This window comes from Gambusia affinis, linkage group LG03 (genome assembly GCF_019740435.1).
Source record: "Gambusia affinis linkage group LG03, SWU_Gaff_1.0, whole genome shotgun sequence".
NCBI lineage: Eukaryota > Metazoa > Chordata > Actinopteri > Cyprinodontiformes > Poeciliidae > Gambusia > Gambusia affinis.
In genome coordinates this window covers 27,255,047-27,271,950 of record NC_057870.1, presented here as the reverse complement: position 1 = coordinate 27,271,950, position 16,904 = coordinate 27,255,047, and the positions used below count along the sequence as shown (strand labels likewise).

Here is a 16,904-nt window from a genome sequence, read left to right as displayed (position 1 = left end):
TAGAATATGAGTTATGAGGGTGTGAATAAAAAGAGTAGTCTTTTATTTTGGGGTTCAGCTGACCACACATCGATCAACCCAATGTCAGAACATAATTCTTTAAGAGCAGATGAAGCTTTGGGGTTGGACACATGTGCCGCGGAGGATTTATCTAAACCGGCATCCAATATACAATTGAAATCGCCAGCCAGCAAGCCAAAACCATCACAATACTGACTAAACAATAAAATTACTTGTGAGATGAAGTTAGGTGAGTCATTATTCGGGGCATAGACATTGAGTATGGTTATAGATTGACCAGCAATTGACCCTTTAATCAGAATAAATCTACCTTCAGAATCTCTTTCCTCATGTAAGAGGGCAAAGGGGAGATTCTTATTAATAAGGATGGCTGTGCCCTTTTTGTTCTGTGGATGAGAAGAAGAATAAACATTGCCCACCCAGTCTCTTTTTAGTTTCATATGTTCTACCCTAGATAGCCTAGTCTCCTGAAGAAGAGCAATATCAGCTCCCTGCTTCCGCAAAAAAGTCAGAATTTTCTTCCTCTTGATTACATGGCCTAAACCCTGGACATTCCAGGAAATTAGATTAAGTGGCCGAGGCATACTGGCTTAAGTTATTATGAATGATGTTAGAAGGAGATGAATGAAATACTGAAATCAAAAAGAGACACGAGGAGAAGAAGACCAAGATTATTGTGGAGTATCTAAAAAAAGAACAAAACAAAACCCCTTGACAAGCAGCACATACCCTCCCATATCCTGCTCCCAACTGGCAGGAAAGAAACATCCCAAAAGAAGTCACAAGAAAATCAAAATACAACTTCACAATACTGTATCTAAACAGTGTGATCACAGAAACAAACAGGACAACAAGAAACAGCATCAGTGCCCCTGGACGAAAATTGAACACCACCTACAGTCCTCTCTCCATAGAAAATTGGAAAATATAAAATGTAATAATATTGATGCATGAATAAATGAATTAAAGACCAATATTGGCATGCATCGCCTTGCTTATATTCGTTTCCGTTCTCTCCAAAAGAAGAGAGAATGAATATATAGATACAATACTGTAGCTCAAGGCACCTTAAGTATACAAAATGAAATTGATCTTAGTGTAGTCACGCTTTCATAGTCCAAAACTTGGCATGAGAGGGATGAAACGGTCAGAAAGGACTCGGAGAACAGTCAAACTCTCTACAGCGCCATCAAGAACAAAAAGGAGCGAAAGAGATATTTCACTTTATAGAGTCCAAAAACACAGCAGCTGACTCCGGAGTGTCAAAAAGGTGAATCCGACCCTCATGCAGACAACGAAGGCGAGCTGGGTAAGCAAATCCACGATACTTGTTAAGCCGAGCCAGCGCTCTCCCCACCGCATCAAACTCTCGTCGCTTACGCAGGACCTCAGAGGACAAATCCGGGTAGAAGCGCAACTGGGAGCCGCCATGTCGTATATCACGCTTCTTCAAAGCAGCCCTGAGCACAGCCTCCCGCTGAGAGAATCTTAAGAACCGAACCAGAACGCTCCTCGGAGGTTTGCCCGGATCGGGAGCTGGGGCCAAGGCTCGGTGAGCCCGCTCGATCTCCAGCGAAGGAAAATCGGGAGGAAGATCAACCAGAGCTGGAAGAGCTGACTGGAGAAAATCCACCAAAGATGTAGTGCCCTCCGCCCCCTCGGGAAGATTTATGATTTTTAGATTTTTGCGGCGGCTGCGGTTCTCCAAATCATCAACTTTCAGTAGAAGACGCTCCACTGTTTTTTCCATGGCGGCTAAGCGAGAGCTGTGGTCCTCCGAACGGTCCTCCGCAGCGGAAATCCTTTCCTCGGCCTCCTCCGCACGCTTCTCCAGCTGAGATGTTCGGTTGGACAGAGACGATAAGGACTCCTCCACAGAGGTAATGGATATCTTTATCTCACTCAAAGTGCCATCGATGCCATTGAGACGGGCACCGACAGATTCATCCATTCCATTTAACCGGGAGGCTACGGATTTCACCTCGGCCAAAATCTGCTCCATAGTAGCTTGGTTAACTGACGCCGACTCCGAAGGGCTAACAGCGGTTAGCTCTGCCTCGCTAGCCGCACGTGTGTGCTGCTGAGTGGATCTTTTTTTGCTCGTCGATGAAAAAATAGGGAATTCCTTGTCACGCTGCGACTTCGGCATCTCCAATGGACCGTTTAACAGAAAAAATGCAGGTGTCGAAAGTAGAAAATTGGAAAATTAATAAGGTCCTGGGGCAGAGCAGATTCCTAAGCGTCCATACTAGTCCGGATCACGTGACCCTTCCAGTTTAGCTATTTCTAATCGAGCCACCGACAACAGACTTTGACAGAAATCAAAGGAATCAAAGCAAACTGGCCAACAATAGAAGTTGTGGGGAAAATGTAAGGTAATTAAGGGGGACCTATTATTTAAAATTCACATTTTGCTTGCTTTTGTATTTCTCTGTAGAAATAGAAAACCTAAGAAATTTTTTGGCACTGGGTTAAGGTTTTTTGGTGTCTGGAAAAGAAGCCGATTTTACTGCTGCATGTGCTGTACAATGGCTGCTAGATAAAAGAACCGTTTTGTTTTTGACTTATAATCCAGAAACCTCCTGCTGCATCCTTGTTGGTTGTGCAGGAAGCTCAAATATGTACACTTATATAATTGTACCTGTTTACACATTTTTTAAATCTCTTTGCTTTTACTGGCCTGTTTAAGGATGAGAAACTTTTTTACAGGCCATCACTTGGTATTTAAACCAGGTGATGTTGTTGCAACAGGAGGAGGATCTCTTTCTAAACAGGTTTCAACTGGTTTCTTGGCTTTCAATGGGTTGTTGTTCATTATTTTCTTCAATTTGTTCAATACTTATTCCCCATGTTGCTCAACTTTGGCCTTCAGGATTTTATAGGTTTGTCAAAATCTTCTGCAGCAAGACTGCAGACTTGAATGGAAAGCACATTTTAACATGCTTTTCATTCATCAGTGGAGTCTTGTGCTGTGACTGTACATACCAGATGCTGTCATAGTTTGGGCTGGTTTCTCATCCTTTTCTTCAACGTTTTCAGTTCTTATTTTCTGTGTCACGAATGTCCTCCACTGATTCATTCCTGTTTATTTGTTCACCAGGCCACCAATTTAATCACGAAGAAAGAGCTGCTGACAATGGACCCGGACACTGATGACGGACAGCTGGTGTATGAAATCACAGCAGAGCCCAAACACGGATTCCTGGAGAGCAAGCTCAAACCTGGCAACCCTGTCACCACGTTCACACAAGGTAAAGAGAAGTTTGGTTTTCATTTTTATCTACCAGAAATTACATGTTCTGTGTCTCCACTTTGATTGATTTATGAGTTTTGCATTCCACTTCCAGTTAGACTCAAATCTGTTCTTTTCTTACTATTAAAATATTGCAAAAATTGTTTTTTGTAGTGTATTTTGTAATACTGATTAAACTTTAGCTTTAAAAACATAAAGCTGCTTAATTTTTAAAGTTTAATCAGTAATACTTTTATAACAAATTTATATCGGATCGTGATTTCTTGGTTAATAACAAGTTGTCATTACAAAGACATTTTCAATAATGTCAAATTTGTATTAAAAGTGTCATGAATTACTGAATTACACTTTATGACAACAGTCATAAATATTCATGTTCATGTTCATGACAGGTTGTTATGTCACGTTTATGACTGTGTTATGACAGTCTTATTCACAACCCGTCAAATAAAGTGTTACCGATTAAATAAATAAATGAAAATAAAAAACCTTCAAACATACTGAAACAACAATCTTATCTAGTACACTTGAAATCATACATAATTAACTTATAAGTAGCTTCCTTAGCAAGATATAAGAGCTTATTTAAGTAAATAATTCCTTAATATTAATTTTAACAGGCAGATTATTTAACTTATAACAAGACATTTTTTATATAAGTGAAATAATCTGTCCATGGAACTAACATTAAGGAATTATTTATTTTAAAAAACATCCTATTTCTTGCTGAAAACTTACTTATAAGTTTATTTTATCTTATTTCAAACATACTTCAAAGGTATTTGAACTACAAAATAGACCAAACATACTTGGTAATATTTTATATTTTTGCAGTGCGCAGAGAATAAAAGCTCCATTTAATCACTACAGTTTCATGTTTTGTTGCTGCCCTCTTCTGTCCAGGCTTGTCACAGAGTGAAATCATCCTTAGTTTGAGTTGTGAGTTAATATCCTGATACTTTACTGTTTATATACTGTGTGGTTCTTCATGCAGGACGTTCGGATCAGAGGATTCACCCTCTGTTCAGAACGTTACAGGCTCTTCAGCTGCGTCTTTCCTCCAGGTTTCCGTGTTTAGCCAGTTAATTTTGACTTTCAATCAGCAGGGTTCTTATTCAGAGTTTGTTTTCATGTTCGGCTTCAGGCTGCAGCCTGGAATCAGTGCCAGCCTGTTTTTATTATGAGATGTTGATCCTTCAGGCCGTAGAGAAACTCCAAACCTCATTTTAATGTGTTCAGCTCCGAGTATAGAAAAGCACTTCTCCTGATGATAAGAAACATCCGATGAGTAAATAATCTCCTCTGGGCAAGAATAAATGTTAGTGAATAAGGTGAAAAGGATTTCTGGTGTAAAGTGTTTACATACTGGTGTGAGTGTTTGTGTTGCTTTTTTCCAGCCGCATGTTGACCTCAGTGTCCTGAAGGTCATTTTAGCGTTTATGCATCTTCATTTGCTGTTAGTTAAGGTTTTATATTTTCTCTAGCCTCCTTTGGGAGGAATCGGTGAGCAGAAAATATCAGCCAGCGTTGATATTCTTACTCATTTGATCTTGGAAGTAATGGAAAAAAGCCAGAGGAGGCAAATTATAAGGTAATTATTATGGAGGAAATGCAAAGTTGGTTCCATCTTCATAGTGAAGCCAGAAATACCTGCCAAGAAAAGAATGGAGCCAAATTAGCTGCTATTTGCAGATTTTTCAGGTGATATTTGAGTCAAGAATTAGGAAGTTGAGCAGTCACAATATTTTTGATTCTTTTTCTGTCCAGTAAAAGCATGAAATTAAGAGCAACAACCTCACAAATTAGCCACTTCTCAAACTTTAAGGATTTATTATTATTTCAAAAATCAACCTACCATCATGTAATTATTTGTTTTCTTGTTATAAGAGTCAAACTCTTACATTTGTTCAGTTTGATCCTAAATTTATCCAGATAACACAAACAAAACTAAAAATCCACTGATTTTTAGTTTTGTTTATCGGTGCAGGGTTTTGTATTTAGAGTTCTCCCACCTCCCTTTTAACCTAAAAATGCTCCAAAATCTTGATCAGCTGTTAGTTTTCTCATCTTTCTGTGTTCCAGCCGAAATCAATCTGGGTCTCATCCGCTACGTGCTGCGTCCGGAGAACATCCAGGAAACCATGGACACCTTCAAGTTTCTGGTGAAAGACAGCAAACCCAACGTGGTCAGCGACAACGTCTTCCACATCCAGTGGTCTCTGATCAGCTTCGAGCACAAGAGGTACCGCATCACTGAAAAAACACAAAATATTACCAAACATTTTAAGTGCCAATACTTTAGTGCACATGAACTAAGAAAAACGTAACTTCCAAATGACTTTTCAGGATGATATAGGATCTTGTTTTAAGTGAATAATTCTGTAAAATTGATTAAAAAGTACTAGATCCACTGGCAGACAACATTATTTATCAGTGTTGAGTGTTTTTGTCTTCTAATATTTCTGTTCAGAATTGTAATTTCACATCTGATGCTTTGTTTCCTAATCCTAAATTTAAATCTATTGTGAGAGGGTTGAAGTCATCCAAGTGCAATAATTACATTTGAGTTCACAATTTTATAAAAACAACAATAATTCTGGCTGCAGAAACTAATCTGCAAGTTTGAAAGCATGGAAACCTTTCAGAAACTGGGAATCAGTTTGTTATAAGTGAAACAATTTGCCAGGGAAACTAGTTCTTTTTCATTAATATTAAGGAATTTTTCTCTCAAAACAAGCTCCTATATTTTGCTAAAATGTTACCTGGAAGCTGTTTTTCTCTGCTCTAGAAACTAAATCAAATTTACTTGGTAAGTTTTTGTGTTTTTGCAGTGAAAATGTAGAATAACGTCTCCGTCCCTCTGATTTGCCCTCAGCTTCAACGTGAGCGAGAAAGCCGGAACCGTAGCCGTGACGGTGAAGCGAAGCGGAAACCTCAACCAATACGCCATCGTCCTCTGTCGCACTGAACAGGGCAGCGCCGTTTCCACCAGCAGCACCGGAACTCGACCCGAACACCAGGACTACGTGGAATACGCCGGACAGGTACGCTGTCGAAAGAACCAAACGCACAGATTCAAATCTACATCAGGGGCGTCAAACTTTTTGTTCATGTGGGTCAAAATTGACAGGTCAGTAGTTATTACAGGCCAAAAACATAATGAATAAGTAATAGAAATATTAAAATATAATCAAACAATAAGAGTTGTGTGCGTTATTTTTTTTCATTGTAGATCCACAACTTTCAAATGATTTTACACATTTTCTGTATTAAAAATATGTCATTTAGTTTTCTAATTCTTTTGGGTTTGATTGAGCAAATGTATTATGTTATCAGAAAAATATTTGAGTTTCTGTCTTTCAAAACACTTGTTATATTTAGTAAATTTAATAAAAGCTCTCTTATGTACAGCAAAGTTGGTTTTACAGTAAAAGTCTGTAAATACGCTCAGTTCTGCTGATTATAACAGTTTGGTTATAAAGAGACAAATACATAAATATTTTCAAATGTAAGAAAATTATTTTGGTAATAATTTCACCCAAATAAAACTAAAAAGTTTGTATCATTCTCGAATGGCAGTTGAGGGCCACAAAAAAATCACTTAAAGAGCCACAACTGGCCCGCAGGCCATGCTTTAGACACCCTGTGCTACATCTTTTTTTAAAAACCCTCTTCTGGGTTCTCCAGGTCCAGTTTGACGAACGTGAAGACACCAAGGTTTGCACCATAGTGATCAACGACGACAAGGTGTTTGAGGGGATGGAGAGCTTCCACGTGGAGCTCAGCATGCCGGTGTACGCGCTGCTCGGGGCAAACACGCGCGCCGTCGTCAACATCAACGACACGGAGGACGAGCCGACTCTGCAGTTTGACAAGAAGACTTACCACGTCAACGAAAGCAGCGGCTTCTTCAGCGCCCCCGTCGAGAGGAAAGGTAGAGAACGAAAGAATAATGATTGATTTCATGATTTAGCCCTTACAGAGTTAGACGATTTTCCTTCTGATGGTTTAAACTTTGAATTCTGAGTTTTGCTTTTCTACGTTTACATCACTTTGGATCATGACGTTTGCAGATGATATTGTAATATTAGTTGAAAATGGGGGAGCAAGTGGAAGACAATATCAAGCTAAATAAGTAGATTGCTTGATAAATGTTTACATATCAAGCTAAATATTTAGCTTGAACAGTAAATGTTTATCTTGGAAATAAATATGTAGCCAGGCTAAATATTTAATTTGGGGCTAAATAACTTGTTTTGAAAATTAACAGTTAGTTTGAAATTAAATGTTTTAATGAATATTTTGGAAAATAAGTATTTTATTTGGAACTAAATATTTAGTTTGGAAAATAAATATGTATTTTCTAATATAGAAATTTAACTTCGAACTAAATGTTTAGTTAAATTGATATTTAATTTATAGCCAAATATTTAGCTCAGAAGTAAACATTTAGTTGGGAAAAAAATATTTATTATATTTATTTATAATAAATAAAAATTAAATATCCCAACTAGTGTAGTTGGAACAGTTGGGAAATTATTATTTAGTTTGCAAGGCTACATATTTAGTTCCCAACTAAACGTTTAATTCTTCACTAATATTTAATTTACTAACAGCTAAATATATTCGGAAACTAAATATTTAGTTAAAAGCTTAATTTTGAGCTAAATATTTAGTTAAAAGTTTAATTTTGAGCTAAATATTTGGTTTGCAAACCAAATATGCAAATATTTGAATGTGTATTCTCCTTGTTGCTTCTCTCTCTAAATTAAATACAGTATTAAAAACCATTCTACTATAATATTTATAATTATGAATCTGCTTCTGTTTTTTCTGGTAAAGTGACAGATGTTGTCAGATTGTTGCTTCCGTCGCCTCACGTCTTCCATGTTTGATCTGCCTCGGACGTTTTCACGCAGGCGACGCCTCCAGCACCGTGTCGGCTCTCTGCTACACCGTCTCCAAGTCGGCGAAGGGCAGCAGCCTCCACGCCCTGGAGTCCGGCTCCGACTACAAAAGCCGCGGCATGAGCAGCGACAACCGCGTCATCTTTGGGCCCGGCGTCAGCATGTCCACCTGCGACGTGAAGCTCATCGACGACAGCGAGTACGAACTGTCCGAGGAGTTCGAGCTGGTCCTGTCGGACGCCTCCGACAACGCCCGCATGGGCGACGTGTCGTCAGCCAAGGTCGTCATCGACGGACCCAACGACGCATCGACTGTGACGCTCAGAAATGCGACCTTTACGTTCAGTGAAGATGCTGGTGTGAACCTCATTCTTACATCCAGATGAACGTGTTTGGTTGCTCTGTCGGGTGCATCTGGTTGTGTTCTTGACCCGAGTTTGCTGGGATCTCTTCTCTCCAGGAACCATAGAGATACCGGTGTTGCGCCAGGGAAGCGACCTGTCCTCTGTGACGTCTGTGTGGTGCGCTACCAGACCTCTGGACCCGCCATCAGCCATTCCAGGAGTCGACTACATCCCCAGCTCCAAGAAGGTGGAGTTCAAACCTGGAAAAACTGAGGAGGTACCAATACACACCTCACAGTTAGGTAGTAACTAGTTTTACTGAAAGAAATTGATTAAGAAAAATGTTCCTTCGTCTGATTTTGCTGCTGTTATTGTATGAAATATTGCCATTTTGGTCCATAAAGTATCTACATTTCCATTTGACTTTATATGTTGGACCGAGAAGATGTCATTTTTAATAATGGTTTGATGTGTTGATATTTTAAAGACCAAAGTGACAATAATACATATAAGTAACAACAAATAACAAAATCAGACAAAATAATTTTTTTCCTAATCAGTTTCGGTCACAAAATTTTATTAAACTTTAACAGGAACTCCAGGTATCTGTATTAATGTTTGGTTAAAATATGTTTGTTCTTCATTCAGTGGGTAGAAAATCCAGAAATTCTACTCTAGTAAGAGTAGAAATACTTCATAATAAAATTATTCAAGTAAAAGTAAAAAGTACACGTAGTGAAAATACTATTTATTTTTTTAAATTAACTCAAGGAAATGTAAATGTAACTAGTTACCACCCAACTCTGATCATGTTCAAACCTTCCTCTGGTTTTTGTTTTTTAGACTTGCAGTTTGACCATCATGGACGACATTCAGACCCCGTCCATTGAAGGCCCGGAGTCCTTCATTATCTTCCTCAGTTCTCCGCAGGGGGCGGTCCTTCAGGAACCCTACGAAGCCAACATCGTCATCACCGACACCTTCCAGGACAGTACGTACCGAACCATCCGCACCGTGTTGCTTTGGGTCGATTCGTCCCTAAAACCAGCTGCTTCTCTCAGTTCCTACCATGCAGTTTGACAAAACCTCGTACACCGTGAAGGAGAAAGACACCGTCCTCCATGTCCCCGTCATCCGGACCGGAGACCTGTCCTACAAGTCGTCGGTGCGGTGTTTCACTCGGACCATGTCTGCCATGGTGATGGATGACTTTGTGGAAAGGAGGAACGCTGATGAATCCCGAATCACTTTCCTCAAAGGAGAGAAGGTAACGTGTTGACCCAGACATTGTGTCAAATCCTGTTTGTTGTGTTTGTGGGATTAAATCTTCGTTGGTCCATCAGGTGAAGAACTGCACGGCTCACATCAACGACGACTCTGTTTTCGAGCCTGAGGAGGAATTTCAGCTCCATCTTGGAACGCCACAGGGTGACCACTGGAGCGGTGCAATGATCGGAGCCAATGACATCGTGACGATCACCATCACTAACGATGAGGATGGTAAATGCACCCTGAATACACTCAGTTAATGGCTGGAACGATTAATCAAATTCATTCCGATTAATCGGTTAGTGAACTAATCTTCCACTAGATTAGTAATCAAATAATCATTACCTAGATTATACAGACTTAATACATTTACAATACAATACTGTTAAAAAATATATGCATTTCAGAATTAGGATTAAAAAAATCTTTACCTGTAAATATGTTCTACTCAGAACTCCTCAAGTTGCAGTTTTAGCTTCATCTGTTTCAGATCTTGCAAAAAAATATATATCTCATATTAACCATCTTTTACCCTATGATTAATTGGTTAATTGGAAAAATAATCAACAGATCAGCCACAAACTCTTAAATTTTAAAAATATACAAATGTACATTTGCATATTTTCAGGATTAAAGAACTATAATGAAGACTTCACCAACTTAAGCATAGATATTAATTGTGATTAGGGCTGAAAAGATCAATCAGATTAATCGCTGTACCAATGTTAAAGCTGACATATTGCGCGTCCCAACTTCTTCTGCTCCTCCAGCTCCCACCATCGAGTTCGATCAGGCGTCCTACCAGGTCAGAGAGCCTCCCGGTCCAGACGGCGTCGAGGCGCTCAACATCAAGGTGATCCGCCATGGAGACCTGGACCGAACGTCCAAGATCCGCTGCAGCACCAGGGACGGATCGGCCCAGTCTGGAGTGGATTACAATCCCAACAGTCGGGTCCTGAAGTTCACACCTGGTGAGTGGAGAGAACCTCTGATGTTGCTTCCAGTGTGTGATTAAATATCGCTGACTCCATCTGTTGCTTTAAAGGAATGGACCACATCATGTTCAAGGTGGAGATTCTGTCTAATGAAGACCGAGAGTGGCATGAATCCTTCTCCCTGGTGCTTGGTCCTGATGATCCGGTGGAGGCCGTGCTCGGTGAAATCACCACGGCGACGGTGACGATTCTGGACCAGGAGGCTGCAGGGAGCCTCATCCTCCCTGCCCCACCTATAGTAAGAAAAACCTCTTAGAAGCATCTCTTCTTTAAAGGTGATCCTTCCTTGAACAGGTCAGGATAGGTTTATGGGCTTACAAAACATGTCTAATGCATTTTATTCTCAAAATATTTCTTAGATAATGAGATTCTAGTCTGATCAGTTTAGAATGAGATGTTTTAGGGCCTCTGGTCACTTTAAATCCAAATAAGCTTCTGCTGCTGGCCACGCCCCCCAACTCGACGTTTTTTACTCGCACGTGAAAATGTCTCCAAAAAGATGCACAATTATGCAACTACGCATCTTTGAAAAGCAATAGTAGAGCCTCCTGCACAACCAACAAGAATGCAGCAAGTGGTTTCTGCATGTTAAGTCAACAGCAAAACACTTGTCTTTTCCAGTAGCCATTATACAGTGATAAAACCAGCTGTACATTGACTGGGTGTACAGCCAAGTGTGTGTCAAATCTGACTTAACAATTGGGAGATTTTTTATTTTCCAGAAACTCCAAATCATTAATTTAAAAAACAAAAAACAGCTACTCTTTTTTTAAGACCTTGTAATGTTTTTAGAAGCAGTAGAAACCCAAATGGAAGTACAAAACCTTATTTTAACTTAATATTTCCCTAATACAGTTGAAAAAACACTAGTTCCACCAGCAGCTTAATTCACTAATAACAAGGAAAATGTTTTGCTATAAGTGAAATATCCTGCCGATGGAACTAATACTTATTTCCAGTATAAAGGAATTATTTTTCTTAAAACAAGCTCATAATTCTTGCAGCAAAGTTACTTGTAAGTTAGTTTTGTCTTATTTCAGGTGTATTAAGATATTTGCATTAGAAGCTAAACCAAATATACTTTGTAAGATTTTGTGGGTTGCCAGGTAACAGGAAGTCTGGTGGTTTTTGAAACAGACACCAAAAAACATTCACTTATTGCCAAGAAAAAGGCAGGGTATTTTTTTTAAGTGCTTGGATTGTTTTTAGAAGCTGTAGAGACCAAATGGAGGTACAAAAACATAAAAATGTGAATTTTTAGCATAATAGGTCACCCCTTTAACACATTTCCAAAGTCGCAGCATTAAAACGAGTCTTCCCGCCTCCTCAGGTGGTTTCACTAGCCGACTACAATCACGTCCAGGAGGTGACCAAAGAAGGCAGCAAGAAAACTCCCTCTCCTGGCTACCCTCTGGTCTGCGTGACCCCCTGTGACCTCCACTACCCGAAGTACTCCGTGATGAAGGAGCACTGTGAGGAGGCGGGAATCAACCAGACACAGGTTCACTTCTCCTGGGAGGTGGCAGCTCCCACCGACTCCAGTGGAGCACGCTCTCCGTTTGAGACGGTGACGGACACAACGCCATACACCAGCGTCAACCACATGGTGAGGCCCGATGGTTTACTGCACTTAGTCAAAAATAAGGTTGCAATCCAGGTCTGTTCAGTGAAAGCTTCTGCAATCATAACAAAGCTTCAGATGTGTTTGGTGCGTATTTAGTGTTCAGTTTTTATGGAACAAACAATGGCAACAGACACTTAAAGAGGATAACAAAGTCAGCCTTCTGTCACCTGAAGAACATTTTCAGGATTAAAGAACTAATATCCCATCTAGATCTAGAGAAACTCGTCCTTTCATTTCAATCCATTTGTAGGTATTTAGGCTCTGGTGTGACATCTACTGAGGAGCATGTTGGAGTGGTCAGAAAGATTAGAAGGCCTCCATTTTTTCTCTTGAACCTCCTTTGTTTCGTTCCCCTCAGGTTCTGGACAGCATTTACTTCAGCCGTCGCTTCCACGTCCGCTGTGTGGCTCAGGCCCGGGATAAAGCCGGCCACCTGGGAACGCCGCTGCGGAGCAACATCATCACCATCGGCACGGACGGCTCCATCTGCCACACCCCCGTTACCACGGGAACCGCCAGAGGCTTCCAGGCCCAGTCCTTCGTCGCCGCGCTTAAATACCTGGACGTGAAGCACAAAGAGCACCCCAACCGGTTCGTACTCACTGATAAACAGTTACAATGTCACCAGGTGACTACGAACCCATCCAGTCCCAACTTTCTCCAGCTGAACAGAAACAAAACTGACAACCTAGAATCAACACACAGCTTCAGTTACTACAGCTGGAAACTGGAGATCAGGCCTAAAATCTGGGTGTCAACTTTCAGAGCCACATAAAACAATTACAAAGTCGGACTTCTGTCACTTGAAGAACATGAACAGGATTAAAAGATTAATAAATCTAGAGAAACTCATTCATGTTTAGTTCAATCTTTAGCTGCATTGTTTACTGCAACAGTGTCTTCACAGGTCTGGAAGCTGCAGCTGATCCAGAACGCTGCTGCTGTTCTGACTAAACCAGGAATATAGAGCACATCACCCAGTTTTAAAGTCCCTACACTGGCTCCCTGTAGCTCAGAGAATAAGCTTTAAAATACTGTTGTTAGTTTATAAATCGCTGAACGGATCTGCTGTTGTGTCAACCTTCCAGACCTCTCAGATCTTCTAGTTCTGGAGAAGCAGCATTCAGCTTCTCCATGTTTGATGTGTAATGGTGACAAAATGCAATGTTTCAATTGTTGTAAAGCACTTTAAGATGTATTGTTGCTTCTTTTTTTTTATTTTTCTAAAAACAAAATCACCATTGTGCTTTGTTTTCTTTTTCTTTTCCTCCATGTTCAGCATCCACATCTCGGTGCAGATCCCACATCAGGATGGCATGCTGCCGCTTGTGTCCACCATGCCGCTGCACAACCTGCACTTCCTGCTGTCGGAGTCGATCTACAGGCAGCAGCACGTCTGCTCCAACCTGGTCACCATCAAAGAGCTGCAGGGCATTTCTGGTCAGTCAGACTCTGGTCAGGAACATTATTACATTTTAATTTGGTGTTTTCAAGGTTTGGAAAGTTCTTGATTTCCAAACATTCAGATCTATTACGTTGCTGATCTATATTTTCTTATAATGCTACACCTGTTACAATTCTACTTAATCTTCTTTTTTTATTAATTTATATAATCCATTTTTATTTTCACAAGGAAAACTATTATAGAGACAAAAAAAAGCCACACAGGCTGTCAAATGTGACATATTTATTTAACTTTGTTTAACCCAAGTTGTATGTATGTGGTTTATTATAAGAAATTTAGATAATATAATCCAAGAATTGAAAAATAAAATAAAATAAACCCAGAAAACGCGTTTATTTAAAAAAGGTATGTGGTTAATTATTATAGAAATTATATAAAATAATGATTTGAAACTCTCTTTAGTTAATTCACTGTAAAAACACAAAATCTTACCAAGTATTTGTGGTTTAATGTTCAGTAAAAATATCTTAATACTCTTGAAATAAGACTAAACTAAATTACAAGTAATATTTTTGCAAAAACTATGAGCTTGTTTTCAGTAAATAATTCTGTAATATTGATGAAATAATACAGGTTACATTGGCAGATTACTTCACTTAAAACAAGAAAAACCTTGTCTGCCAATAGAACCAGTAATTCTTTCCCAATTTTAAGGAATTATTGACCTAAAACTCCTTTATCTTGCTGAAAAATTACCTGGAAGTTAGTTTTGTCTTAATAGTAACATATATGCACTGCAAACTCAACCAGAAATACTTGGTAAAATCTTGTGTTTTTGCAGTGTTTGTATTTTTTAATTCATTACCTTGAAGAATATTTACTTGAATTTTACTGTGGGAAAAATAAAACCTGTTTAGAGGCATTTCAGAGTTTAATTTGTTAAAATGTACCATCCTCCCTCCTAATTCTGTGGTTTAAAGCAGAATCACTTTTCTTCCACAGAGTCTGGCTTCCTGGATGACATTTCCTACGACAGTATCTCTCTTGGTCCAGGCTACGACCGCCCCTACCAGTTTAACCCCAACGTCCGAGAGGCTAAAAGCATCCAGCTCTACAAGCACCTGAACCTGAAGAGCTGCATCTGGACCTTTGACGCCTACTACGACATGACCGAGCTCATTGACGTCTGCGGCGGCTCCGTCACCGCTGATTTCCAGGTGGGTCAAGCATCACTTTGTTCTAGATGTAGAGTTAGGGATCCTCTTTTTACGCTTCTGATACCAGTACAGATAGCTCAGGTTTACTACTGACCCAATAAAGAAAAACATTGCTGAATTGGCTGGAAATCTCTATTTCTTCTTTTAAATCCAGACATAAATGTACTGAATTACAAACGTATTGGATAACTCAGTACCAGTACAGCTCACTAAAATACACCAATAGCTTCACAGCTTTGCCAAACATCTAAAAACAGCACAACTTCAATTTGCTCAGTCAGTTCAATTAATGGAAGGATGGTGGACCCTGTTTTCTTCTTCCATTCTTATTCAGAGTGGAAGTATTTGTCCCCTTTTGAAAGTGTTCAAAAGGGGACAAAAGATGCAAAATTCACATTTTGCACCTCTCTTTGTGTGTCTGCTGTTTCCAAAAACAATCCAAGCACTTAAAAAAACTCACCAAGGTGATTTTGTTAGTACACTAATGTTTGTGTTGCCTGGAAAGTGAGCCATTTCAAAAACCTCCCGGTTGTTAAATCACTTTTGACGTGCACTGCACCATTACCTAGAAACCCCAGGCAAGCCAAGCCTGTTACCTAGCAACCCCAGCCAAGCCAAGCACATGTGCAGGAGGCTCCACTAATGCTTCTCAAAGATTTACATTTATATAACTGTCCATCTTTTTGCAGCCATTTTCTCGTGCCAATGTAAGTGTGGCCAGCAGAAGATTTTTAGATTTAAAGTGACAAGATGCCATAAAACAGACTAAAGTCCCATTATAAAGACTCACCAAGCTCACACATCTTTTGTCAAAAAAAATGTGGAAATGTTTTGTAGCCCATTTATAGAGCTGTCCTAACCTGCTCATGGAAACATAATAGGTCACCTTTAAATCAAATTTCAAACTTTATTAGACAGAGTTGAAACCCTGGACATGAGCTCATAGCCTGGAAGTGGAGAAACAGAATTAAAAGACACACTTTTGTTCTTTTTTGTTTGTTTCCTCAGGTTCGGGACTCGGCTCAGTCCTTCCTGACTGTGCAGGTTCCTCTCTACGTCTCCTACATCTATGTGACGGCGCCTAGAGGTTGGGCCTCTCTGGAGCATCACACCGAGATGGAGTTCTCCTTCTTCTACGACACGGTGCTCTGGAGGACAGGTCAGGACTAAACGCAGAAAAAAAATCACTCCTGATCAATTCTCTTTACGCTTCAGCCACCGGAACGGAAATTAAAACCGTTTAACATCAGATAACTGAGAGAGAGGTTACTGTGATAAGGGTTGCACCTTGGTTCTTAACTTCTGTTGTCTTCCTGTCTGCAGGGATCCAGACTGACAGCGTCCTTTCAGCCAGACTGCAGATCATCAGGATCTTTATCAGAGAGGACGGCCGGCTTGTGATTGAGTTCAAAACTCATGCCAAATTCAGAGGTCGGTTCACAGCAACAGACAAGCACTCTGCAAAGGAGCTCAGATTACTGTTTTACATTTTCTCCTACAAAATCTCCTGAATGAAGAGAAACATAAACATGTGATAAAGTAGTAAAAACATGTTTTATGTCTTTTGGGGCACAAGTTTAGAGATGCACCGATCCGATATTAATATCTGTATTATTTTCAGTTATTGAAAATAATTCTATCTTTGGTATCAGTAACAATGTGCCTGATCAAAAAGGGCAAATCTATTCAGTCTAATTCTATGCTATGAGCATAGAAATTAATTAAACTTGCATGCAGCATTGGGCGGCTCTCACCACTCGGTGCCACTCCGGCACTGCCACCCCGTCGTCGTCGTCAACGCTCTCACACCTTTCCTGCATTCTCCCACTAGGTGGCGCTTTTACCGAATTTTCCAAATTGCCTTTAGTT

The 16,904-nt window shown here is 39.9% G+C and overlaps 1 protein-coding gene across 1 annotated transcript in view; it reads left to right on the top strand.

The window, feature by feature from the left end:
- The window catches only part of fras1 (Fraser extracellular matrix complex subunit 1), a 264,241-nt gene that overhangs the window by 238,655 nt on the left and 8,682 nt on the right, over positions 1 to 16,904 (top strand). The window contains 17 exon segments of the mRNA XM_044110758.1: positions 3,122 to 3,272; positions 5,357 to 5,516; positions 6,150 to 6,318; positions 6,962 to 7,208; positions 8,194 to 8,538; positions 8,642 to 8,802; positions 9,369 to 9,516; positions 9,587 to 9,792; positions 9,869 to 10,025; positions 10,565 to 10,765; positions 10,840 to 11,027; positions 12,120 to 12,395; positions 12,772 to 13,004; positions 13,693 to 13,853; positions 14,821 to 15,035; positions 16,044 to 16,194; positions 16,359 to 16,466. Coding sequence (XP_043966693.1) covers positions 3,122 to 3,272; positions 5,357 to 5,516; positions 6,150 to 6,318; positions 6,962 to 7,208; positions 8,194 to 8,538; positions 8,642 to 8,802; positions 9,369 to 9,516; positions 9,587 to 9,792; positions 9,869 to 10,025; positions 10,565 to 10,765; positions 10,840 to 11,027; positions 12,120 to 12,395; positions 12,772 to 13,004; positions 13,693 to 13,853; positions 14,821 to 15,035; positions 16,044 to 16,194; positions 16,359 to 16,466 — 3,277 coding nt within the window.